This window comes from Petromyzon marinus, chromosome 8, assembly GCF_048934315.1.
Source record: "Petromyzon marinus isolate PM22_M1 ecotype Great Lakes invasive population chromosome 8, UKy_Petmar_22M1.pri1.0, whole genome shotgun sequence".
In the NCBI taxonomy this organism is placed as follows: Eukaryota; Metazoa; Chordata; class Hyperoartia; order Petromyzontiformes; family Petromyzontidae; genus Petromyzon; species Petromyzon marinus.
Window position 1 is genome coordinate 19,613,037 of NC_133674.1, and position 27,970 is coordinate 19,641,006.

General features: G+C 45.6%; 1 protein-coding gene across 1 annotated transcript; it reads left to right on the forward strand.

Annotated features, from left to right (window-relative positions):
• Positions 1–372: 372 nt before the first annotated feature.
• Positions 373–26,644, forward strand: LOC116940352 (uncharacterized). Its single transcript, XM_032950104.2, has 4 exons — positions 373–690; positions 12,160–12,366; positions 16,553–16,696; positions 22,549–26,644. The coding sequence occupies exons 2-4, from the start codon at positions 12,204–12,206 to the stop codon at positions 22,659–22,661; spliced, it is 420 nt and encodes a 139-aa protein (XP_032805995.1). The 5' UTR covers positions 373–690; positions 12,160–12,203; the 3' UTR covers positions 22,662–26,644.
• Positions 26,645–27,970: the final 1,326 nt, after the last annotated feature.

The following is a 27,970-nucleotide window of genomic DNA, read 5'->3' on the forward strand; positions in this document are numbered from 1 at the left end:
GAACGGCACACGAGGGGGTGGGTGGCCAGCACCACGCCCGACCGCCTTTGTCTCCCTAGTGGCTATGTTTACACACCGCACCAGGTACTCTTTTGAGGCTGAGTCGACCTAGAGGAGGGCCCAGCGACCGTTTCAGAAAATCGTCACTGGTGTTGGCCGTGAGCGGGAATCGAACCCGGGTCCGTAACGCAGCGTAGCGCTACCTGCCCCCCACTACCACCGCCCCCCCACTACCACTGCCCCCCCACTACCACCGCCCCCCCACTACCACCGCTCCCCACGACCACCGCCCCCCACGACCACCGCTCCCCACGACCACCGCCCCCCACTACCACATACACACGGACACAGAGTGACGCACACACACACCCCCACCACGGGTCACGCGGCGCATCTCGCCCACAGAAAACAACCGGACAAGAAGAACCCGCCTCCGCCTCCTCCTCCCCCCGCCGCGACCCCACGGGGTTCCGCCGGTTGCTCGCGAGACCCCTCGCAAAGTCACGTCACGCGCACATTTGTTGCGAGCGACTGTCGTCATCATCATCATCGCCGCCGCCGTCGTCATCACAGTCGTCTCCCGCCATCATCAGACCTCGTCGGCGTCACGCGTTGGTTGTTTTTGCTGAAGTACGGAGAGGCGCTGCCCGCCCTCTTCCTCCTCCTCCTCCTCGTCGTCGTCGTCCCGAGGTGAGGAGCGCGTGCGGGAAAACAAAACTACACACAGACGAAAGACAAGTCGTCTGTGTGTGTGTATGTTACACACACACACGCGCGCGCACATGTTTCTGGTCCGTTCCGTCTGTTGTTGCGATGTTGACACGGGTGTATACGCCGATACACGTTAAGCGTCGGTGATCATCATTGTCGATCCACTGCTAGATGAAGGCCACGCTGCCGCCATCCCTCCCTCGCCACGGGTCCCAATGTGCTTGGTGGTGATGGTAGTGGCGATGGTGGCAGTGATGGTGATGATGATGGTGGTAGTGGTGATGATGGTGGTAGTGGTGATGATGATGATGGTGGTGATGGTAGTGGTGATGATGATGATGGCGGTGGTAATGGTGGTGATGATGGTGGTAGTGGTGGTGATGGTGGTAGTGGTGATGATGGTGGTGGTAATGGTGGTGGTGATGATGGTGATGCTGCACCAACTGATCTCACCGCTCCGTCTCCCCTCCACGGTGGCGGAGCACACCGACACCCACACCGACACTCACCCCGGCACCCACCCACCCCGTGTCTTTGTGCGCCTCTCTCGTTCCTCTCGACCCCCGTACTCGCAGTCAACATCGTTCGCATCTCACCGCTCCCACCGTCTCTCCACGGCGATCGCGAGAGACGCGATTCCTCCGTCTCTTTGAAGCACCTCGCACAGCGTCGTTGTCCATTTGCACGAAATCTCAACAACGCGGGAGACCGTGACAATGGGGAGATGGCATGCAACGTAAACGACGCCTCGCTACGTTGCGGGGTTGGTTTTTTTGTTATTTCGTGTGACCCATGGGGACGATTGATGGTGTCCGGCTTGATGTGGTGGTGGTGGCGCGGACCTTCGCTGAGATGGGAGATGGAGCGCCACACGCGGGCGAATATCCGATGAGCTGGAGAATGGGCGAGGTGGTGATGATGGTGGTTGTTGTTGGGGTGGGATCTTGGTGAAGAAGGACAAAAAAGCCACACATCCTGTAGGTTATCTCTCTGTGCGCCATTATACAGAGCGGATGGGTGTTGGTTAATACAGTACAGACATGGGGTGGGCCAGATGTCTTGTGACCCCCCCTCCCATTTAATTCTGAAACACCTATTCACCTAATATGTATTTAAAAAGTAAGGTTTATTTAAAACAGAAATGAATGTGCTAAATAAAAAAATGTTAGGGGTTAATTTATTGGGGGGGGGGGGGTCACAATACATCTTGACCACCCTTGCACATCATCCTCAGCCGCAGCAACAGGCCAAGTCCTGACTCCTGTCGGTCAGAGCCGGCTTGCGGCGCTTCTTCTCGCAAAGTGGTCTCCTCTCACGGAATGTTTATGGTGTGGAATCTATCGGCCATCTGCCGTGGTCTATCCACTGCTGGATGAATGTTTATCATCATTAGCAGCAGCAGCAGCAGCCATTCTCACCAACTCTCAGCTGAGCTGGAGAGTGGCGTCTCAATACGGAATTCACGTGCTGTCTTATGAACTACTCCAGTTATTTTTCGATTTAAAGCTTTCGTGACTGCAAGGATTCATCTTCTTTGGTTCTTTCGGTAAAGTCACGTAGAATGAGAATAAAATAATAAATTGATAAAATAAAATAACACAATAATATTCTCACGCTTGTGTTGTGGCCGAAACGTCGTGAGAATATTATTGTGTTATTTTATTTTATCAATTTATTATTTTATTCTCATTCTACGTGACTTTACCGAAAGAACCAAAGAAGATACTCCAGTTATTGTTGTCACCAAGACTCGATCTATTGACTGCTGGATGGTAGACCTGTTATCATTCTCCATGGACTATCCACCGCTGGTTGAAGGCCACTATCATAGTACATTATATAGTCGCCATCAGCCATGGTCTCTGCATGAAAATCCTCCCATCGTCAGCAGCTATTGCATACCCACTGCTGAATGAATGCTTCATCATCAACAGCCATTGGTGAACTTCTGGATGTAGCTCTACCATCATGCCCCAGACTGTGTGAGCGTCACAACAACATTGGTCATGGTCTTGTCCACTGCCGGACTAAAAAAAAACCCTCATTATTAATCCGTGCATCAACTAAGTCAACGCAGATAAATCTCCGTAATGTATTTACGTAGCAAGCATTGCCTTATACAGAGTAATGCAGTCACGTGTTTTATTGTCTGTGTGTACTGCAAACAATAAACACCGCCAACGTACAGCCGTTACCCGTATTGCGTGTAATTAGGACGCAATGTTGGCACGAGATTGGATAAATGTGAAATAACCACGACTGCATTTGCACGCTCGCACGCGTCATTAAAATGCGCAGGATTAGCACGGATGGCTGCGTACAGTGCGAAAGAAGTTCAACGTTTACAGTAAATTACATACCTGCCTCTGATATTGCAGATCATTTCAGACCTCATTTGTCACCCCGTGTCCTTATAAATCTCAACGTTAATCCTACATAGTCCCATCACAAGGGAGAAACACAAACACATAGTTCAGCACGTAGGCTTTGGCGACCAATATCATCCATAATCGTTTTTTGGATTAGATCGCATAAATAGATTGGATAAATGTGAAATAACCACGCGATCTAACCCAAAAAAAAACCTTATGGACAAACAAATAGATATTATTTTTGTCCGTATTGAAACGGCTGTGCGCCGTATTGATCTGCAAACTCTATTTCCCTGTACAAGCATACGGGTAAACCGTATGGGTTGACGGGTATGTACGTACACAGCGTGATTACCAACTGTTATGAGTTCATGACCAGGTCAGAACCCATTTGACCAAACGCTGCTGCGAATCTCTTTTGGCGATTTTAAAACATAAATCAGCAAGTGACTCTTCGGATTGCACTCGAGTGGTTAGAAATATAGTGACGATACCTGTGATGATGTCCCGAGTAAACTCGCATAACGAAAATAAATACCCTCGTTAGGAACGAGCTGTATTTGGTCAGATATTGAAAGCTAAGCAGTGTTTCAGCCTGGGATAGCGCTTGAGATGAGTTTACAACAATCATGCACAACAGGTTGCTGTCGGCTGCTGCGAGGCTACGTGGTGGGGAAGAACTGACAGGTCAGCAAAAATAATACGTTGTTGTACTGCGCTTCTATGCTAGTCCGCCTTCACCCAACCCACCCGCACTGACCTGCTTGGTGAAGTATGGTCAAACAACTCCCACGGCAGGTACAGCAACGGAAGGCCTTTATCGCTCTGTGGATTGTTACACTATGAATGGCCATTATAGATGAGAGTCTTGGCGAGTCCATGACACTTTTTTTTCAGGAGTATCTTCAATTGGGAAGTTTGGCAATTTCACGATTGGGAAAAGCCACCATGGTATGTGACCTTCACAGCGGTTGTAGACCAATGGCCCAACAGCCATTGGAGCACCTTCGGCAAATGTTGTTGGTATAAGGACCTATCACGGTGGCTAGGAGATGTTAACTACCTCGCCTGGTGTACAGGAGGTCGTGGATTCGACCCCGACCCTGACGCCTGCTGTATATTTGGAGTTTGCATGTCCTCTCTCCCTGTGGTCGCGTGCATTTTTATCTGGGTCCTTCGGTTTTCCCTCATTTAGAATCATGCGTTTAGAGTATTTGGCCGCTATACATTTCCACACTTAGTTGAGCTATCATTTGTGACCAGGTCGCTTCTGAAAAATAACTATATAACTCAGTGGGCCTTGCCTAGTAAAATAAAAAGTTTATATTTACTTGTAGGGGTGGCCCAGGAAAGAGTCGGATGTCACTTGGCAGGACGCTGTCCATAACCTACCTAAAGTAGTTCAACTTCAAACTTGAGGCAGGGGGAACACCCGCCCATGTGGAACGTTACGCGATGGTTTGGGGATGTTTGTAGAAGTAACTGGTTTATTTTTATATCGCTGTACCTGTATTCTTCAAAGCGCCCCCCTCACCACCACTTCCCGAACGGTCAAAACTTTTACGTTCTTAAATAAAACCACGCAGCTCTGTGTTGGGTCACTTACTTTTGCTAACACTGCCAACGTCACACTTTTATTATTGAAACGAACCAAAAACAATCTCTTTCAAAACTGCTGCCCTATATTGTGGCGATACCCACTTCTGGTTGATTTCCCAAACGGGGGAAAATTCTACCCAAAAAAATGTTGAAACAAGATTTCGTGACTTTGGTAGATTACATCTGTGATTTAGACAATTTGTTATCTCGTTAACAATAAGCAGCGGAAATACTCGGTTTATTCGAAACCGTGTATGTCTGTGTGTTAACTTAACGCTTCCAAATGCATAATTGGAATGAAAGGCTTTTTAAATCCAATCCACTTCTTTTTTTTATGAGGCTCTTAAGTTGGGAGGTCTGGAAAATTCCGCATTCGGGAACACCCAATGGTATATGACCACCACAACAATTGTATAGAAACCACCCAACATTCATAGGGGGCGGGGGGGGAACGCATAGCCGGCGATGTTTCAGGCAATAGCCCTTCTTTGTAGTACGTAAATAGATGACAGAGAGAGTGAACAAGAGTTGAAGACTGGGCTTTACACCAAGATGCCTGATAAGGATTGCACGTAAAAACGTTTCCTGACTAACAGTTTTCGCACATGAACATATTTAGAATTTGCTGTGGAGAAGGGGTCATTGCCCAAAACGTCACCTATTCTGCTTTCAAGGCAGTGGTGTTGTTGACGAACGTGTTGGGTTTTTTGTGCCATTTGTGATTTTTGCACCACTGACAAACACATCGTCACCACGTAATTTGTTACATTCATGTTTGTACCTTGGCAATAAAATAACACAAATTTTAGCCTTGTAGACTGTTTGGGCAAATGCTGTTACCAAGCAGCCATGTAAGTAAGGTTCTCCGTGGCACTCGCGTGGCCAGCACAGCATCTGGTAGCCCTCGTCTCCCCTTTGCATCAGGTTTACACACCGCATAAGCCGTTTATGGCCGAGTCAACCTAGAGGAAGGCCAGAAAAAAATAAAAATGTCACTGACCACTGGTGTTTTCCCTGACCTGAAGCAGTATAACCACACAGAAACACCTGAGGCATTGGGTTGGGGGTGACAACCCACCGATCTGGGACATTCGGTAATGGCTTGAGGATGCTTGCAATAGGTGACTTTGGTTTCATTTTCTATGGAGACTCTTTTTCAAATCATCATCATCGCAGCCCACTTCCCGAAACTGGAAAACCGTTTCTGTTTAAGATAAACCACGCATCGCTGTATTGGGTCACTTCATTTCTCTTAAATACAGCCACCAAAATCGTACAGCAATAAAAAAAATACTCAACATCCTGTCCCCCACCACACCTGCCAGGGGAGTTCCGCTATCGTGATAACTGCCTCGGTTTAGTTTCTGAATGTGGGGAAATTCTGCAGTGCAAAATCCAGTGTTGAAAGTGAAGCATTTAGAAAAACGAGATTGATCGCTCTTTTGGGATAAACATACACGGGGGATTTAAACAATTTTTTGCTGCGTCTCCGACGAGAAGCAGGAGAAAACAATAAGGTTATACAAATGTATGTTAACTTTTACCATTCTCTAATATGGAATGGTTTCTTTTTGAAGCTACGACTGGCGCTGTGTGATTATTTAGTTCCTGGCCATAACTGTCAGTGATGGAATCTTATTTTAATTTAAGATGTTTTTTTGCATCCAAAATCTATTTGTTTTTTTTTTAAATATGATAAACATTTCTATTTTAGTTTGGAAGGGGGAACTCGGTAGCAGTACAGATATAACTCACGACTGATGTTAGCCGTGGCCAGGAATCCAAATCGGGTCGCTGAATTTATGGCACAGTGCGTGAATGAATGCGCATCCACTCCACTTCATCCATAAATGTACCTATTTATAAGTAGTGTGCATGTGAAACCTTTCCAGCCAACTTGCAGATACTTAAATATCGTGGGGACATCAGTGAGTGAGGTTGTCTCAATGTTCTCACCACATCATGCCTGAACTAAACTATTTTGTTTACCAGGTAAAGCGCACTCGGCTGTTAGCTCTTTTTTTCAGAAGTCATTTGGCCTCACATGATAGCTCATGGAAGTGGTTTCTATGATTGTGTATGGGAATTTATAGTGACGGCCAAATAATCTAAAAGCTTGCTGCTAAATGTGCAGGGCAAAACCAGAGGAACCGGAGAAATATCCACGCGACCTTCACGGGGAGAGAATACATCTCGGCACCTGGTTACATATGGGTAATTTCCCTTTAACTAGATGAGATATCATGGTCATTCATAGTTTTTTTGGCAAAGGGACATGTAATGTTAATATATTGACGGGACTGATTATATTTTTTTCTTGCAAGTGTTTTCCACCGTGGCTGTTTGAACATTACACCGATACCTATAGGAGTGTAATTACCTACTCTTACAAATGGAGACAATGCATGATGTTTACTGGATCAACATCCACCCTAAAATAGGCAGTGGACATTCCCCTTTGTGTCATTGTCATCTTCGGTTTATTGAGGTCCTCTTTCAGAGCCGTGATAGTGCACTAACAGTTGTGAGAGTTCAAAATTGGGAATTTAATATTATGACAACACAATTGATAAGTCAATTGGGGACAGGGAAAAAACAACAGAAAAAAAACTTGCATGGTGTCCGCCATTTTGGACGTGAGCAGCCACGCCCATTCTCACCGCTCGGAAAATGGCGCACAGGTAGTCATGGCACCTGGCATTGATCATTGTGAGGTGCACTCTTACGCAGGTACAGCTAAACCAGGGCCGAGTCCCATGAGCCCAGACCAAATATATTACTTGTTGGTACAACCTCAGGTGACAAAGCTTTAGCCATTCTGGGTACTGCAGTTTCCTTTCAATTGCAAAGAAATGCTCCTTTACAAAGGAAATGGCCCAAAATCAAAACGCAGAACACCCCTGAAAACGAATATTTCAACTCAGCGAGGCTTTGCTAATTAAACAAATGGTACTTAAGTGACACGGTGTCTCCCCGCTAAAGCAACCACTAGCACTGCGTCTATCTCCATCTGCAGCCTTCACATAGTGGTGTAAATTCCACGTTATGACAGGGGGCAGTATATCTATGAGGTGATCATTGGTGACTCACTGGAACTTTGATACTCATCGACCCTAAATTTACTCATTGACTCCGGAGGGATGATGGGCTGAATCGACCAATCCTTGACCGAAATGTCAACTCTAATGCGCACGGAGCTTTCTGATTGTGAGTCACTCCATCATTATCACCACAAGGCCACCAGGCCAGATGTGATGGCGGTAATGTTATTCATGGCACAGAAATACTTAAAGATTTTACAGATGTTATCTGACCTGAAAAGGCCTTTGCAGGTTGAATTACTTGAACGTCGCAAATTGCATGGTCAGACAGATAGCACGTGGAAAGGTGTGAATAAAATATATGTATACGATATATATGTAAATTACACTAGACGTAAATGTATCATAAGTGATTGACACTGATAAAAATACATTACTTGCAATTACTTAAGCACTGAAATTACAGTACAGTAATTCATACTTGGGAGGGGAGTGGTGGCGCAATGGGTCGCACATGGCACTCTAAACCTGTATGGATGTGTGTTGAACTTATTTTCCACTGTACGTAGCCAACCGTGCTCATCAGAGGTGCGGGAAACCTAGCCACCTAAGTTTGATTCCCGGTCGTGACTGATGTCAGTGTCAAATGACACCCGAACCAGCCGTGGCCCTCTTCTTCCTTTCAACCAAATCGCTCTGACCAGCGTGAAGAAGTATGCTCAAATAAACCCCCATGGCTTGCCACGGCTTGTGGGAAGGTCTTCATCCAGCAGTGGATTGTCCAAGGACTGTAAATGTATAATTGCAGCATGATGAAAAAGTGTTCTGTACACTTGTGTGTGTTTTGTGTACGTGTACAGTGAGAACGTATTTGTACCTTTAGTATAGTTAGACTTGTATACCACTTATTTTAGATTTGAGATTACTATATGTTGAATGTATGCACCTTCCTGCCAAAGTAAATTCCTTGTCTGTGCGAACTTTCATGGCGAATAAAACCATTTCTGATTCTGATATGGTTTGCAGTTTAACTAACCTAAAGGGAAAAGCACAACACAAAACGCTAAATTCTTTAAACATTATTTATTATTATTTACGGGGTAAAGCCCACATAGCTATTAGCTCTTTTTCAAAGGTGACCTGGCCACACAAGACGTGGATTTCATAATCATCACACGTGGGAATGTATAGTGACAGCCAAATTATCTAAATGTACTTGTCTAAATGTGGAGGGGAAACCCTCCACATTTAGACAAGTACGGGGAGAGAACACGCGAATTTCAAATATACAGGCATCGACAGGGTCGGGATCAAACAAACGACCTCTTAAATTTTGATTTAAAGCTTCCGTGACTGCAGTGATTCATATTCTTGGGTCTCTTGAATGCCAGATGTGGGAGATAACATCTCGCCATCGGTGAAATGTTAAGATAATATATGAAGGACCCTTAAAAAAAGTGAAGCATTGGGTGACGGCTCTTAAAAAAATCTGCTTGAAGCTACAGAGAGAGAGAGAAGTGGCTGTCTGATTTGGCCCAAACCCAGTCTCTCTCTCTGTGCCTGTGAGTGCGGGCTGCAGAGCAAGTGTGGTGGGTGTAGGCCGGTTGCCAGAGCGATGAGGCAAGAGGGGGGCCTTGAGGCAGGAATTAGACACTTAAAGGCCCGCACGCCCACGTCATCGTGCACACCCCGAGTGTAGGATGTATACGAGAACACCTAAACAGAACACGTACAGACATGGATTTCACAATTTACACATGTGCCAGTCGTATTGAACCTGCACCGTCGAAGCCGTCTATAAATTGTTTCCGATGCAACGATTAGAAAGATAGATTTAATTTATTTCAGCAGGAAGGGCCCAATAAGCTGATTGGCTATATTATAGTATTGTACAGTACAGGTCCGAGTTACAATCATGGTTACATCGGTCACGGTACAAACAGCAAGCTTTGGCTGTACATGACATATGGTGTGTTCATAAGAGATTTGTTTATGCTACTTTGTCCTTCAGCAGCCTGCACTGACCAGCGTGGTGAAGTATGGTCAAATAACTCCCATTACTGACAAGGCGGGGGCGCACACCGTCATTCAGCAGTGGTTCGACCAAGGGCTGTATATATATAATTTTACTGGTAGGAACGAAGTTGTAAACTGAGTGTACCAGCCTGCAATAGATTAATGTGTCCGTCCGTCCGTCCCCTTTCAATACTTTAACGAAGTGAAATCTCGTGCTGTTGGGTGCAAAATCAGCAATAGACAGCGCAGAGACTTGTCCTACCAGCCCACCCTGCAGGGACCTGTTTGTTAAGTAGCAAGGCTGTGATTCCGTTATTAAAAATATGTTTGTATACTCATGATACTTACGATTTATGCAAAAAAATATGCACGTTACAAAGAGCACAACTCGGTGAACAAGATTGGACAAACAAAAATGTATTGAATTATTATAATGGGTAAAACCGCTGGATTGTTAATCATTATTCACATTGACATGATGCGTTCACCAATCTGAGCTAGCATTTTGTGCATTTTATATTCTTTAAAGATATTTAGAAGTTACGGTATCATTGATTTTTTGTTAATCAACTGCTGGCTAAAGGCCTCTTCACCCCACGTGGGTGTGTGGGTGTTTGTGAGTTCAAGAGCTGTGCTGAGACCGCATGAAGAAGGTAGCTAAAGTACACACCAAAGGGGGAGTCGGACACGCCATCACGCAGTCGTACCGACGATCACATTTACGTCGTTCATTCTAAATCGAATCGCTGTGGAATTTGTGTGGCACGTACAGTGAGCGTTTCTTCATTACGGTAATGGTAATAGAAGACCTGATGAGTGCGCAAAGATGTGTGGATAGGTGCTTGCACATGCCAATGAAGTTGGCAGATGGAAGACAGTTTGGAGACGTCAGCAGAACACGTCGGTTATAAAGAACAATGGCCGGTGGTAGAGACGAACGGCAGAGTGGCAGCCAAAGGAGGGAAGACTCGAGAGGGAGTGACGTCCACTGCGGAGAGGGAGTGACGAGATCGGCTCTTGTGCAGGAGTGAGATGGACGAATGCATCGTGAGACTGCGATAGACGGTGATGACTTGGTGATGCCTTCATCTGGCAGTGGAGAGATTGAGGCTGATAATGATGATGGTGATGTTCATAATGCAGTCAACAGAGCGTAGCATTGTGTTTACTGGTTAAACCCAGCGCATACCAATTGGGTGTGGAGTCTCGTCTTGGAAACTTGTAATGTAATGTGGGCGGTTTTGGGCAGTTTGGTGAGGTTTTATCAGGATTGGCTGGAGCCAAGGCTGTGTGCCCCAAGCCATTAGCACGAACGAGTCTCATGGTCTGCATGTTCCTCTTCTCTGCGGTGCGTGCACGTGATGGCATGGTCGCCGGCAGAAGACATGCGATGATTAATCTCACGTGAGTTGCTTTGTGTCTTCAGAGACGGGAGCTCGAAGGTGCAACTGCTGACATCATGGCCAAAACTGGGTTTAGCTACCCCAACTCTGAATAGACCAGATTTCTTAAGGTGTCGTGTGCAGATGGTCTCATCGGTCACCCCTCTGACTGCACATAAAATATATATTTTATTTAGTCGGGCAGTCCATAGGGGAGGTCTGGGGATAATCCCGCTGTGTCGGCCCCCTATTCTGGGAATATTACGTCTGACACTGACGTCAAAGCGCAGGGCCCGGGGCGATCGCCCCGATCATTTGTACCCTCGGGATGGTTCTAATATTTTGGTTCCAATTAATCTGTTCATAAATGACAGCATTGTAAATAAATACATTTACTTTAAATTGCCTGCATCGTGGCTACGTATGGTGCGAAAAAAGTTCAACATATGCACAGTTCAACATATGAACGTATATATAGAAGGAGCGCATGGTACAGTTGCCCTGATGTGGATAGGAGGTCATGTGAAGGCATCTCACAATTAGTTTAGTGATATCCGTTCATGGGCCATTATCTGATGTTTTTAATGCTGCATTGCTGTGCATGAGTTCTGAAGGGACACCGTCTCTGTTGACATGCTGTTGATAGCACATTTGTAATAAAATTCGAAAAATCTATTTTACAGCATGTTATCGTGCTCACGACACATGCGTCGCTTGGTGCACATGTAAATGTTTTATTTCCAATTTCTACTTCGTATTTCATGGTAGTCGTTCATGGAAACCCTATCACGTGTGTGAACGTTTTGCTCGCACTATGAATTCACAATGGCAATAAGGAGATTGAATCCTACTTTGAAGGTTTCAGTGGTTGTGCTGCATATCTGTCAGTTGTGTTTTTGGCTAAACTGTGTGTCGTTAGACATAGTGTCTGACGTTTCGAGCTGTGCGCCGGCAATCGTGATCATGAATTGTGGGGAAGAAATCATTTTCTTGCGTAGTCAACGTGTCCCTTTCTCCCCACCCCTCTCTTCCTGACAGGGATCCTTCTTCTGCAGCTCGGCTGACCCTCTTGTGCTAAATAAATGAATCCGTCGGCACCGCCTCCGTACCCGGGTGCTGAACCCTACCCGCCGTACCCTCAGCAGCCGTACCCTCAGCAGCCGTACCCTCAGCCGGCAGGCCCCTACCCAGGTCCTGGAGGACAGCCCCCACCTTACGGAGGCCCAGGCCCAAACCCATACCCAGGTAACTATGCAGCGCTCTCACCTGGTGAAGGAAACCCCCATTCGTCCGATAATTTCTGTTTGAGAACTGAGATTATGTAAGTAATCGATTAGTCTGCCGATTATCTGTTTGACTGTTTGGGTAATTTTATTGAACCAAAATAGTTGGCCGTTCCCACGTTTTGCTGGGTGGGAGGTGATGGGCAGGGCATGGTGGTTTTGTCGGCATCGTCTACTGCGTCAACCTGGGGGCGGGGCTTGTTGGGATTTCCCACCTTCGGGAGGCTGCGTGTGTAGGGAGGAGGGGCTGTCATTTTTAAAGGGCACAATAAATCAACTACAAAAAAGTAGGTGATTGCAATTTTTAATCGGTTAATCAACGAATCGTCCGCGTTTTATTTTTTAAAGGCAGGTCCATCTTATTGTACTCATATTCAGACCGGCTTGTCAGTCTATTATTGTCTAAAGTCTCTAGACCTTGTGGTGTTTCTCCTGCATAATTTCAATGAAATATATATCCCCACTGTGTTTTTACAGTGTCAGATATGTCCAAATTGTAATGTAAATTGCCCTGTGAAGGAAGGACCCTTTCAGATACCAGTCTGCCGGTTGTCTAAAAACACCATCAGAGACCGCTCAATCTGTAGAATATTATCTCGGGATCCCATCAAAGATCGGTGCGTCATTGTAAAATTGTCCAAAGACCCCCCCCCATCAGACGCTGGTGCGTCAGTCTAATATCTTTCCAAGACCCCAACAGAGAATGGTCTGTTAATCACATGCTGACTAAAATGCCCAGCAGTGGCACAGTGACACTTTCTATCTCTGTACGGGGATACTTGGAATAGTGACACTCGTTATAAGTAAAAAGTAGTTGGCCTCTTCAGTGTCATGCACAAAACACAATACAACAACCCCCTACCCCCCATATAGTACATTTACATTATTAAATGTGTTATTTTTAAATTTGCCATGCTCCCATTAATCTCACCCACACTGCCTTGCTGAACTGGGCCACTCATTGTTTGTGATGTCACTGCTGGGCAAACAATGCTCTTCGGTCCACTTAAGTCTGCCACTAAGTCCGTTTTGTTGTTGTTTGTCATGCGCTTTGTAACAGCAGCCTGCGGTAAATGTCACAACTTCAACAAAGACACTTTTTTTTTCACCAGACTCCTTGCTTTGCGTGTGTCTGCGCAGGTGTGTAAATTACAGCGTCAAACCCCCCGAAGGAGAAAACGCTGACCCCCCTATACAATAACGGATGGCTTTAAAAGAAAAAGCATGTTGACTACTTGTGCGCGGGTTTTCATGGTTGTGTTGTGCAGCTCCCTCGAGCGTAGTCGGGGTGTGCGCTCTGCCTCGTTAGACACACGATGCCCGACATTGCGATCCACGTGCTGGAAGCGTGTTCATGAACTTCGTCTTGTCCCCTATTACATACATGTATAACAACTTGTTCTCCGAGTGGCAACGTTATGTTTATATTTGTTTTTTACGTTTCCCTTCCCTCCCTCCAATGTGCACAGCCGCTCCACTTAAGCACTGTGCTACCCAGTGTCACAAAGCTGTTTTAGAGAGCAACAAAAGAATGACTCTGTACTTTACCCGTGCTGTGGATGCGTAATGAAGAAATACAACCACATTCTTTCTCATGTCAATCGTTTGTTTATTGAACGCGTGGAACGAAATGTACAGGCATTTACACAGAGGTATTTAAACGATATTAAAGGTACATGCTTGTTTAATGAAATTAAATCAATCGGCAGAATAAAGTCAAGTTATTTCCTGCTCAAATGAGTATTATGACAGTGCTCTCATCTCATCTGTATACCCTTGAGCCAGTGGTGGAATTCATCATAATCTGAATTTATATTTATACTGGAGGAATCTAATGAGCGCTAAGCTATTTTTCTCAGATGTCCAGTAGGGGCGGTTAAGAACGTTACAACAACAAACAATAAAAAACATGATAGCAGTGCAAAGTACAAGAAAGGTAAAAACAATAACTCAAACAAATGCAATGACAACTAAACCATCCCCATCCTACGAGGCAAAGCCCACTGAGGTATTCACTTATTTTTCAGAAACGACCTGGCTACCACTAAACGATAGCCACTCAACAAAGTGGCCCCATCATTTGGGACGAGTCTCTCCAGAGGACCAACCACCACCCTTGGTTTCCCAACCAAAGTGTGGAGGGCTGATGAGCCGAGTCGGCCGCTCCAATGGGCTTGTAAACTCGCGACAGTTCCATTGCGAGCCGCCCGCTCTCTACCACTGAGCCACCTGGCCGGTTGGTGAGTTGTGCCATGCCTACAGGGGGCCCCTGCACAACAGTTAGAAGGGGTTGGGTGTCAGCTAAGCCAAAGGTATGGGAGAATGCCCACGGCTCGAGCTTGGATTGCAGTTCAAGGTGACCTTAATCCATGCTTGTACTTGCAGAGTATGCGTCTGTGTGTGCGTGCGCGTGCATACGCTAAAAATCTCCACAAACAATAACATTAAACCAGGTAGTCTGAATGTGGATTCGGTACTTTCCAGTGCTTGGAGCACACGGCTCACAAGTCGGTAGGTCGCAGGTTCAAATCCCATTCGGGGTTCAAATTGGTCCTACAAATATCATCAAGTGGCACATTTCCACGATCAACTTCAGTCAGGTTTCCTGGGCAAATAATGAATGATAAATACAAATCTAAGTACAGTAAATTTAATTAATCCTCGGGGGCGTGTGCATTTTACGGTGGAGGATTTTGTTGTATGATTCGGTGCTTAGTGATGCTGTCCCAAGGGAAGAGTGGAGTTCATTAATATCTGTACAACAGACACATTGGAGTATCACTATACAAACAGAGGCTTGTGTTACATTGCTCTCATGTACGCAGCATTGCAAGGGTGCGCAATAACGAACGTACAGTGTATATACCCCTCTTTTGTACAGACTTTTGAAATGTTTCATTTAGAGGGCTCCATGAATGCGAATATATTTTACCAATGTATGCAATGGGGGGGGAGGGGAGGTTGGCGTGGCGACCAGACACTACGTTCGGTTCCTGGCCATGGCTAATATCAGTGGCGAATGATATTTTGATCATTCCTGGCTCCAACCTGCACTGACCAGCGTGGTGAAGATTGGTCCAACGTCATGTCAGGAGACCATCATCCAGCAGTGGCTTGATGAAGGGCTGTATATTATTGACGTGTGCATCGATTCTTCCCAATATCACAGTTTGGTTTGTGATCAAATTCAAGTCAATTATTGTCCCGTTTAACTGTCTCGTTTGTATTCTTCCTGAGTTTATCCCGTCTGGTTTGTGGTTTCGTTAACTTAAATTCATGAATAGCGTGCCAATACCAGACGTCATGTGCAGAAACCTATGGATAATGTAATGTCCCTTAAAAGTGAAGTCATTTTAGCCATCACGAGGTATAGATTTTTTCATGTGGATGCCCACTTTTTGTAAAGCGTTTTGAGGTGCAGTCTTATTTAGATGCTATATTAATCCACGTTGTATAGTACTGAACCCATCTCCTATAAGTACACTGAGCCATTGTTGCACATTCAACATTTTTGCAGGGGTTGTCAATCAATACAAATAATCAACTATGGACATCTAACAAAGTAGTACCAAATTTTGTTAATCCTGAAAGAATAATCAGCATGCTTAGTGTTCACACTGATAACTACAATATCTGCTGAAAGTGGTACACATTGTATTAACCGTGCAGGGATGGTGGGCATGTTTTGTGTTCACACGGAGAAACAGATCTGCTTCAAGTGGCATTCATTGTATCGACCTTGGAGGGTTGATGGGCATGTTGCGGTGGTGAGATGTTAACTCCCTCGCCTGGTATGCAGGAGGTTGTGTGTGTGATCCTGACTGACACCTGTATATTTGGAGTTTGCGTGTTCTGTCAGTGGTCGCGTGGATTCTTCTTCAGGTCCTTCAAATTTTCCCTCCACATTTAGAATCAACATGCGTTCAGAGTATTCGGCTGCAATACATTTCCACTTGACGATAAGCCACTTTGTTGAGCTATGTGGCTCCTTAAAAAAAAAAGAGCTGTATAGCTCAGTGGGCCTTACCTGGCAAAATAAAGATTGTTTAGTTTAATAATGTAGTAGTTTACACATACAGGTGAATGTATCCGCTGGGCACGCTTTATCTCTTCGTCACATTCACCTTGTGTTCGCCGTCTCTCCCCAGCGCCCTACCCTCCTGGTTCCCAGCCGGGCTACGGGCCGGGACAGCCGCAGTACAACTGGCAGCCCGGGGCGCCAGGCTACCCGGGATACGCTCCGCAGCCACAGCCGCCGGGGCAGTATGGCGCGCAGCCCAAGCCCGATACAGGTACGGCTACCGGCTTCTTGCGTGGGCTCAACCAGGGTGCGCCGTGGTTCCCAATCCTGTTGCCAGCCACGCCCACCGCTCGTAGGCTCCACCCACTCGCCTGCCAACCTCGCCCACTACATGGGTAGCTTATATACGGGTTAGAGGGGGGGGCGACGGGCGCGTGGGGGGGGGAAGTACTTTGGCCTGTGGAGCTGGGTGCGGGTGGGTGCCGAGCCTGTTGGACCTCAGTGTGTTACAAGGATAACAACGTCGCTTGTATGCTAGGGGACCACTCGACATGTTATACACTTTAGTGAAAAGTGAAGTTTCGGCTGCCTTGGATCACACCCTAAGTCAACTGCTGGAAATGTAATTCTTATCTGTTAATATTTACTGGTTGCTCAGGATTCCCTCTTCTGCTCTACGTTAATGCCTCTATACTTTGTCTATATATATAAAAATGTGTTTTTCACCAGCGCTGAGCGACCGGTAAATATAGAGGGATTGTCTTTAAACAAAACACGCAGTGCTTCAGCTTAACGGGCAACTGAATAGAATCGGGAGGCTTGACTTGGAAAATAAATAAATAAAACTTGAATGTTGAGTGGCTTCTGAAAAATAAGTTAATACCTCAGTGGGCTTTGCCTGGTAGGATGGGGATGGTTTAGATTTCATTGCATTTGTTTGGGTTATTTGTTTACCTTTTTGAACTTTGTACTTCTATCATGTTTTTGTATTGTTTGTTGCTATAACGTTCTGACCCGCCCCTACTGGACATCTGTGAAAAATAGTTTCATAGCTCATCGGATTCCTCCCGTATAAATAAGTATTCTGTATACTCGGGAAAGCCTCGCGGAGGCTTTAACTTGTGACAGAGCGATGTGGTGAATTTGAGACTGATGGCCGTTGCTTGTGACCAGATAAAAAACAGTTTAGTTCCAGGGGTCCTCTTCAAGAGGGAGAACCTGGGTTTCAATAGCTCCAGAAACATGGCAAACAAATTCAAATATGTGAAACAGATAGGCTTTGAAAAAAAAATCACAATTGTATAAGAATAATAATAATGGACTTAATTTATCCCGGGAAATCCTTTGCCGGATATTAAGAGGGGTGGACTGTTTCACAGGGATGCACGGCCAATTCTACGAATGTGTTGTGTTTGGCATGTGAGTGGAAACTGGAGAAGCCTACGTGTTAAACTGAAACTAGAGAACCTGGAGACAACCCAGGAATACGAGGAGGGGTAACCTTTAAATCTCCACACAGATTCACCATCTTCTGCCCACGCTTATAGGGAGAAGGGCACTACTATGCTTAAGGAGATCATAGTGAAAAGGTCAAATGAAAACGGTGGTGGTTGTAGTCATTAGTCTGTTTATCGAGTGTCACAATGGGATGAAGTAGGCACAGCACCATTTGAAGGGAGGGGCAGTGGGGAAGTGGAGAATGGGGCAGACAGTTCCGTAATCTGCTTCATTTACAATCTGACCCGAAGATCAGCACATTGCAGATGCTGTTTGCAGATGAGCATTTAAATTAACATTTACACCCAACTAGGGGAACGGTGAGGGACATGTGGGGTGCTGAGTGAGGCATGGGAGTTGTAGTTGTTGATCAAGCTATAAAAAAACGTTGCTGTTTTATTGATATGTACCTATAGCTATGTATGTTGAAGTTCTTTCGCACCATACGAAGCCAACCGTGCTCATTGGAGGTGCGTCACGAAGTGGCCTTGGGGATAGTATGTCAACCAATTAACTTGAATTAAAATACAAATAATTTCCCCATCTTCCTTGATAGAAATGCCGTGGTGTTGGACGATCTCGGTTGAACTGACTTTAGCCGGAGTGATGGTTACATTTGGTTTGGTGTACGAGTCAAAACATTGACCCGTTCCAGAAATATCTCATCTCTGTTGTGCGGCTTTGATCGTAACATTATTATTCGTAACTAAGCAATGTGTAATGCATGATTTTTCTTGTTAAAAGTTTGGTTGGAAAACCCGGAGCAGGCACGACTGTCCACCGAGAAATGTTTTTGCAAGCCTAATGCACTTTTCCCTGAAGGCCCCCTCTCTCTCTCTCTCCCTCTATCCACGGAGCCCCATGCTTTACCCGGCGGTGAGTGGAACAGAGCACGCGTTGTGTCTGAACTGGTGCCTTGTTTAGCATACGATACAGGGTGGGAGGCCGGTTGGCATGGCTCTGGTTATATTTGGTGTGTGAGTCGGGCCTGCGACACCATCCCCCCCTAAGAGGCTGCTGGTGTACAGTGGTTGCATTTCGCTGGAAGTTGCTCGCCGAAATAAGGGCCCCCAACGTTAGGGTTGGTGCTGCCTGGCATTTGCGTCCAAAATATTTTTTTATTTCTAAAACAATACAATGTAATCTTGATTTACAGCTTTCGTGACTGCAGGAATCCATACTTATTGGTTCTTTCGGTAAAGTCACGTAGGTAAAAAAATATATATTTTTTAAATTCTACCTACGTGACTTTACCGAAAGAACCAGAGTATCAATACAATGTAATTTAGTTTATATAGCGATCTCAAGACGTTGTACAGGATGAGTGCGCATATGCATTTTGTGGAGGCAGTCAGGCATAGACGGAAGGTCTTAAGCTTGGACTTGAACAGCAGCAGGGAGTCAACAGCACAGATGGTTGGGAGAAGGGATTTCAAGACTACGGGGTCGGCAGAGGAGGATGGGTAACCTACTCACTGGAACGATTCTATATCACGCCACTCTTCGTTCGCGACTGCGCAACAAGGAAGCACGCCTGCGACTGCAAACGTCTCCTAATGTTCTGAAGAAATATCTGACGAAAGCCTTTCTCCACGTGTCTCAATTTCTGCTTTGCACCGCTATCTCGCCGGTGGTGTGTTGTAGGGCACAACAGCCCTGAAGCGCACGCTGAGGTTTGTGCGTTACCAATGCGACGCTTTGTAAACTTGCACAACTTACCTCAATCTTCCTTTTGCGTATTAAGTGTTGCAAAAGTCCTGGACAAAGGTTGTTGTTCAACTGCAACTACAGATTTTAATCATCACCGGAAACTCATTTACTTTGAGCAAATACGCCAACTTTGCATGATAAATCAGCAGTGTTTATCTGGTCATGTCTGGTGGGTGAGCCAGCTTTTGAGTAGCCTCATGGTCAATATATCTGAAACACTGCTGGTGAATGTTCAAGGGGATGGTGGCCTTCCCACGTACTCCACAGTTTTAGATTGGTTTCTGCAGTTGCACTCTAGGTTATTCCTAATTGTTCAGTGTGTATGGCAATCGTACCATTGATTGATGGAGTTTTGTCTGGCCAGTGAAAACAAGTGTTTGTTGCAAAGTGAGTGATCAACAATCACTGGACTACAAAACACTGCAACCTCGGGTAGTGCGCGTGACTTCCGGCAGCGATTCAGATTTGAAGTTGCCATCCCAGTTGTCCGTTTGGGGGAGCAGTTATCAGCACCTTAGAGCGCGTTTCCATGAGCCACAGGACTTGAATAGCGACTCAACTTTCTCCCTGCGCCCCCCCCCCTTCTCCCCCCGAGCACTCTGGTTTCCATATTTTTTGTGAACATTTAGAATAGTCCAGGCTAATGCATCACTCCTCTCGTTTTGTTTCATCTCTACAATTTTGTCCACTCCATTAACCCAACTGCAACATTTGCGTGTGATTTGCGTTTGACATAATTTACAAATTGTCACCTGCCTGTATCGCTAGTGTAGCAACCAAGATTGAAGTGCAACCTGGCTTAAAATTCACTTCATTTTAGACGTTCAGCCAAAGTAACAAAAACACTTGCTATTTGTATTTTCCGGATATGATCCTCAGACTTAATTGAAGAAGCCTTCCTCCTGTGAATCAATACATGTTTATTGAGGACCAAAGTATGACATAAGTGTCCCTGAGTGGACTTTTGCTCTCTCGGGGTTCTTGAAGCGTGTGGCACTTGCTGGCTGCACTTCCTGTTAACAGTCGACTAAACGGCCGTCTTCATTCTCGACTTTAGCAGGCATGCGATGCTTTTACACCTGGATAGTTCTACGCTTTTGGATGTACATGTCAGACGCCTTTAGGCTGTGGGTAACGATTAGCAGGTAATGATCACAAAGTGGCTATTTGTTTTGTGTTGGCTCTTTATTTGGGCGTAGCGTGTTAACCAATGAGGACTGTCATTCAGATAGACATTTTTTTCTCCACTTTTATTAATCGGGGAGAATGTTGTTAAAATATCATCGTGGTGGACAAACTGACTTTTTCATCCACCCTGGGATGGTGATGGTGCATTGAGTTTCATTGAAGTGTCAATTCGTTAGTTTATTCCATGACAATCCATGTTTTCTAAAACTATCATCATCTTCAAAATAACACTCCATATGTAGTCTTATTAGAATGATAATGAAATTGACCGCATCCCATCATATGAGGTCTCAGAAGCTAAGCAAGATTGAGCACGGATAATGCTTGTATGGGTGATCACCATGTATGACAGTTTATCATAGGCCGTGGAGCTACCTGGTCAGAATCGGAGGACAGTTGTATTGTACTGTGCTCCCACATCTATGCTCCAACGCTCACTGCCCAGCGCACTGAACCGGTAGAAGCGAGTCGCCCCCGATGACGCACACGTGGTGAGAAGGGCCGCTCATCCTGCAGTGTGCATTGACGCACGGCTACACGATGGCGTTAGGAATTGCAAGCTTGCCCTGTTCGTGGAACTGCCCCAACTTCTCTAGCCCCATGGACACCACAGTCCCTATCCCCCACAGACTTATGGGACGTTTTATCTTGCACGGTTTGGAGGTCGTCGTGCGTTAAGGGCCTGCGTTTGTGAAATGGCACATATAACGTTTAACCTATCGCAACCTGAGTGACCGATGTAAATTCTAATCGCATGCTGATATTTAGTGCAAATATAGTCGAATCTATGTTAAGCTCTTACGCAAATACCAACGTTTTCCAATTGTGGGCCATTGAAAATTATGGCCGGGAGTTGATTTGGTTTTACGCATAGGGTAACATTGGCCTCAATCTCTAATTTGTCTTATTTCACGCTAACACTTGCAAACAAATGATCCTCGTCATCGGTAAACCCGGTAATTTGCCTTCCATTGAGTGTGATGATGATATAATAATGTGGGTAAAGTCTACTGCCTGTTATTGATTATGAAGGTCACCTGCGAATACATAAATTATGGCACGTTCTCCTGTTGTGTGTCTGATGAATAATTAACAGGGAGACCTCCCTTTTATTATTTCTTAAAACGGGGTTGCAGGGATGTGGCCGGGTGGCTCCGCTTTTCCAGCAACATTGAGGGCCCAGGGTTCATAGTCCGAGATTCAACCGTGCATGATTAAAACCAGATTTTCGAGGGGAGCGAGTTAATGATCAATAACTGTACCCAAAAAAACAACAACACTTTTAATTTGTGGTGAAATTTGTCTAACGTTCTTCTCTTGAGAAGGTCTATAGTGTAAGTTTGATGAACACTTTGTCAATCCACTGCTGAATAGGAGCCTCCCCAATGCCCACGTGGGTCATGGCCGTTATATGACCGCTCGTCTGTGCGGGTTGATAATGGTGGGGAGCGTTGACGTGGGAGCATCAATGTACAGTACAACAATCGATTTTGCTGCACTGCTATCTGGTTTCCACCACGCAGCCAAGCAGCAACCCCATGTTGCACAACTTGTTATTCCATGGTGGTCGCCCATCCAATCCCCTCGCCAAGCCTGACCCTGCTTAGCTTTCGAGATCTGACGGTTGAGTTCGTCAAAGACCGTGCCGAAGTTCGGTTCCAAAGTTGTAAACTCGTCTAACACGTGCGCGCTTGCCGTTGTTGTTGTTGGATGTCGTGTCGCCCTCAGTGTACGTGGTGCAGGAGCAGAGACGCAACAACAACAGCAGCACCACCGAGACGTGCCTGACGGCCTGCATGGCCGCGATGTGCTGCTGCTGCGTGTGGGACATGCTCACCTAGGTGTCGCCACTGCTGCGGGCGCCGCCTGTATATACACCGACACGCGCACACACGCACACATGCACACACATGCGCACACATGCACACAACAACAACACACGCCCTTCGCCACTAAGTGGCGGTGACGTCACCACGGCGCTTGTGCCAGGCTATGTGCACATGCACACGCATACACAGACACATGCTGCCCAGACGGATGTTATGGGTGTGTTGCCAACATTGCACCAAAAGTCCTTGTTTGTGTGTGCCGAAAATCACAGTGCAGTAAAAATGCACCGTCCTTTCGCGTACGCATGGGCAGGTGCCACGTCGACAAAATCGGCGGCCGTCGTTCACGTTGAGGGGGTGGTGGGGCTCTCCGACGTGTCGTGCCGCGTGTCGTGCCGAGTGACGTTCGGCGCGACGCCCCGGGGCTGAAGCTCCCCAGCATGTGGAGCGAAACGTCGGGACAACGTTACCGGACAACACGCGGTACAACCCGGAACCACATCGGAACAACATCGCAGAGTGACACAGTAACACAGGCTGGTGGGGGGGTGGGGCGCACGTAGGCGTTTGCGGTCGTGAGCGTTAACACTTAGACGTACGCACACACCCGACCCTTCCTCGCGTCCATAAATACCCGGCACAAGGCCCCCCCCTCCCTCCTCCCGCCGTGTTTTGCCCACGGTGACGAGCGGCCATGCACCAGCCACCTCGGGCTTGAGTTTCACTCTGGCCACCTGCCAACTCGACTTGCACCTCCCTGCACCCCCCCCCCCTTCTCCACTCTCGCCGCTACACCACCGCCCCTCGCCCACTGCATCTCATGCTTAGGTGAGGCGATCGAGCGACAGAGGGGGGACAGCAGGTATTTTTATCTCCGGCAGTTGGCGCTCACTCGGGCGATCTGCTCACGTCGCCGTTTTCCCCCCTAGTGCCTCGTTTTTGTAGAACGTCATCAGCGAAGGCGACCACGTTGCTTTGGAGAATTGCGATTGGTGTACTCTTTTTTTTGGCTTCTGATTTCCTAAGTTGCATTTAGGTGCAGATCCTTACGGTTAAAACACGATGCGTTTTACTTTTTCCTGCTGTGGAGGTAGGCAGATTATAAGGCGTTGTGAATAAAATCATTGCATTTTTAAATAAATACGATTGGAAATTTAATTGACTATTTGACACCGTTAAGAATTGCAGTTCCGACCATCCCTACATTATAGCTACTGGCCTGCAACCCCGAGTCCCTTGAGTGGGAGCTAAAGAGCAATCCTCGCTGTGTACGGTGCGTACAGTACGTACGGGGTGCTGGTGTGGTTAAACAGCCCGCGTTTCACAAGTCGCGATGCAACAGCAGCTAAAGGTCATTTGGTTGTAAAGGAACCTCGAAATGTATTTATACTGCAATTGGCAGGGCAAGTGAGGAATAGTCGACGTTGAGCACTCGGTAGCCGTCGCTCTTGCTAAAGTTGATCTCATCCACCGGCTCGGGCGGTGATGCATCTGAGATGATTGTTGGACTTGGCGGCCCCATCACCCCACAATGACCTGTAAGCCCCATTTGAGAGAATGTATCACAAGCGTGTCCGATGCGGATTGTGGTGTTGATAAACCGGCAGCCTTTGGAGAAGTTGGTGACTGGGATAGTGGAATGATCCTGTCCATTTCCGGACAATGTGTGCGTGCGCGTAGGGAACGGTGGCGCAGTGCACTACTAACTGCGCAACCTAAGTTAGATTCCAGCTCATGACCAATAGTGACAGCGAATATCTGATCCGATCCTGGGCCTCCTCTTGGTAGACTCGGTCTCAAATGAGTACCTGGTGTGACATGTAAAAACATCGCCACTGGGGAGGCAAAGGCGGCCTCGGGCGTGGTGCTGACCACACCACCGTCTCGTATGCCGTTCTGGCCTTCATATGTTGTTGCTGACAGCACTGGGCCCAACTGTCTGTTAAAGGCTTGTGTGTGCAAATGCCAGCAACTACATATTTGTGCGAGCACTGATTTAGGACTTAATAATGGGCAACAGACTGCTATCCTTCGTTTATATACCAACGTGTAATCTGACTTGGTTTTACTGACTTTGTCGTTATCATCCTCCACCACAAGCCCGTGAATGCCAAAAGTCGTACTCTGCTCTTCCAATCAGTATCCCCCTCCGAAACTATTTATCTCAAGCATCCGGCCACCCGAATCATAAAGCGCACAAACTTCCCACTGTCACAATGCAATTAAGAAAAAAAAATGTGCAGAGGTTTCGAGCAAATTTCAAATAATGGAGTCAGTCATTCAGGGACGAAATGCCTTTTGGGTAGCTGTAGATAAATACACCTCGTGTGCACTAACGTTGATGTTATCACGTGGATATTATTGGCGTCGTACGTACAGACGCTGAAATAAATGCTAAAATTATTCAATAGCTGCCATGCTTGCAGACATAGACATGGCACGCATGACATACATATGGTTGGTAGGTCAAGCGCTTAAGATAAAATTAGTTTAAGCACACGCACGCATTCGTGGTGACTGTGGTTTCGAGTGGCTGTTAACTAAACCACCGGAGCTTAACATAAAGCAGATAGCATAAAACATGTCTTTTGTTTCTTTGCAGAATATTAAATTTGATTTGGCAACCTCAATTGAAGGAAATGCATGTAACTGTGCATGTACACCACATATGCAGCCTAATACTTGGTGACTCCAAGCACTAATTATTTTTAACATATTCAACTTATTTTGATACAAATTCATATTTGCCAGCTGACATTAATTTAAAAAAGTCTCTTAACAGGTACAATGTCTCTTAACATTTACGGAGACTGCATATGCATGTATCTATGTACAGACATTAACCAAATAAAACCTAACTTCTCAGCTTGCTGGTTTTATTCACGCACCCCAATCTATTTTTGCTTGGCTGCAAATGGGTTGGTTAAGCTGGGTGGACGGACGGACGATTGGATGAAATGTGACGTGACGGAGTTGTGCCGATTTCTACAGAGGACGCCCTTATATTGTATTTAATTGCTGTCGATATTATCGTTAGGCATAAGTACATCCTAAATTTTGATTTAAAGCTTTCGTGACTGCAGTGATTCATATTCTTGGTTCTTTCGGTAAAGTCACGTTTGAAGGGAAACGTGACTTTACCGAAAGAACCAAGAGTATAAGTACATCCTGTTTAGTGTGCTGTTAACGAGGTCTATGGAAGGACGATGAATCTAGCTTTATAGTATAGCAAAATGTATGTGACGTATGCTGCTATTCTTTTGAGAGGGGAGGAAACCCATTAACGTCGACAAGTGCGACTCTAATTGTGACACGCAAACTGCTTTGCACACGTGGGCATTAAAAGTGTATGCAAGCGGAAAGAGAGTGCAGAAGCTTGCACGCTTCGACCACCATCCCAGTTAACCTGGGTTTGAGCCTCGTTGCTCATCCCTTTGGTAGGCTGAGCCAGCCAAGAATGTGCATATCCTGCAGTTTTCAGGCTTAACTGCACCGGATAGACAAAGGTGGCCAGGTATGTCACTGCCACTACCACTGCAATCTTGTGCCACGCTAGCCTCAATAATTGAGAACAGCACTTGTCCTGATAATTTGAGGCTAACATGGGCATCTTTTTTTATGTTATCAAATAAATGAAAAGACCTTCCACTTTGGTAATTGTAGTGGGTTTTCTCCTGTTCCATTAATTGTGCTTTAGGCTGTAATGATGATGTAAGTAAATATTGTAGCATAAATATATTGTTAAATACTGATATCAGGTCCGTAAGGTACTTTTAAAAACATGCAATACTATTTTCTCAGCGTGTGCGTTCACTAGTGGACAATTGTCGACTACATAAATCTCACTTTTATATAATAGATGGTTTGAAATTGATAGGTGTTTGATGTGCGCCTTTGTATGTATTCCCGCATCACGGGTTCCATTCAATGTCATGTGCTGTCTCACCTTTGGAACTGGGAGGCTTTTTTCAATAAATTAACTGTTGCCATTATAAGACGCGTTTTATGGTAAATTGTGCTAAGACGCACACCTGCAATTGCTCCCTCCTAGCGATGTGTCCTGCCCAAACTCACTTGCTTCTTCTTAACCATTAAAATTGTATGTAACCGTTAATAAATGTACTCCCTTTTTTGTCTCTCAATACCCCTCAAAGAACACCATATTCCAATGGGAATGCTTGCTCATTCGGAGAACGTTCCGGTTTTAAAATACATGTTCCATAGGTTGCAAGAGAAAAATCCTCACGCTGATGATTCATTGTACCCTACTGAGTCCATCTTGACACCAACTACCACCCAACTTCCAATACTTTTTTTTAAACAAAGGAGGCTCAAAGGCCCAACAAGTCAAGCAGTTAGCAACACAGCACTGTCAGAGTTGTAATAGGATTTAGCACATTTCTTGAAATGAGAAAGGCCATAAGAGCTTTGAGAACGTTCATGGGAAGACATTTGGATGGGAGAGAATTTACTGAATGGGAATATTGCCTGAAAATAACAGTTGGTAAAAACACTTGACATTTAATTTTATTATCAGTATCCCCTTGAACCTAGTCAGTAAAAAAAATACAGCCGTCTTTAAAATCTATAATGGATGAAGGCCCTCCCATAATGTGGCAGTCACGTTGGTCAGCATGGGTTGTTGGTACAGGTCCGAACCAGATAATGTTGAGCCGTGGCCTGGAATAAAACGCCGGTCGCTCGCTGGGTCCCATGGTGCAGTGCGCGTGCACAACCACCGCCACTGCACCCCATAAAAAACTCGTGATTTGATAAGATACATTTGTATTCCGCTTTAAAATTGAGAACCAAAAGTAGAAGAATGAGCAATTCACGAAAGATGTGTAACAACAGAAAACTCCGCTTTTTAAAAAGGCGACTGTTTTTTTTTAAAATGGAGTTACTGGTTGTGATTGGTTACTAGAGCCACCTATTGACAGATACATAAATTACAATACTTCAAATATATTACTGTATAGTAAACTCCGGCTTAAAATGCGACATTTTTCCCGATGTAATTTAAAGCAAGGTTTGGTGGTGAGTCTTATAATCCAGAAAAAAGGGTATCGATTTTAAGTCGTCTGCCCAGTAAACAAATCAGTGTGCTGTGTAAAGTGCCGATACACGTTTCATAATTTTAAATAAACTTAATCTATAACACAATCATTAAGCGTCGTTGTTGGTGACTAATCATTAATAATGCCTCCTTCCCATATTCGTGTCTGCACATAAATATAGCATATTATCAACAACAGCAGCAGGTTAAATACAGCCACTTGGTTGAGCGAACATTTGTGTCCAGGTAGCTTCTACGTAGTTTA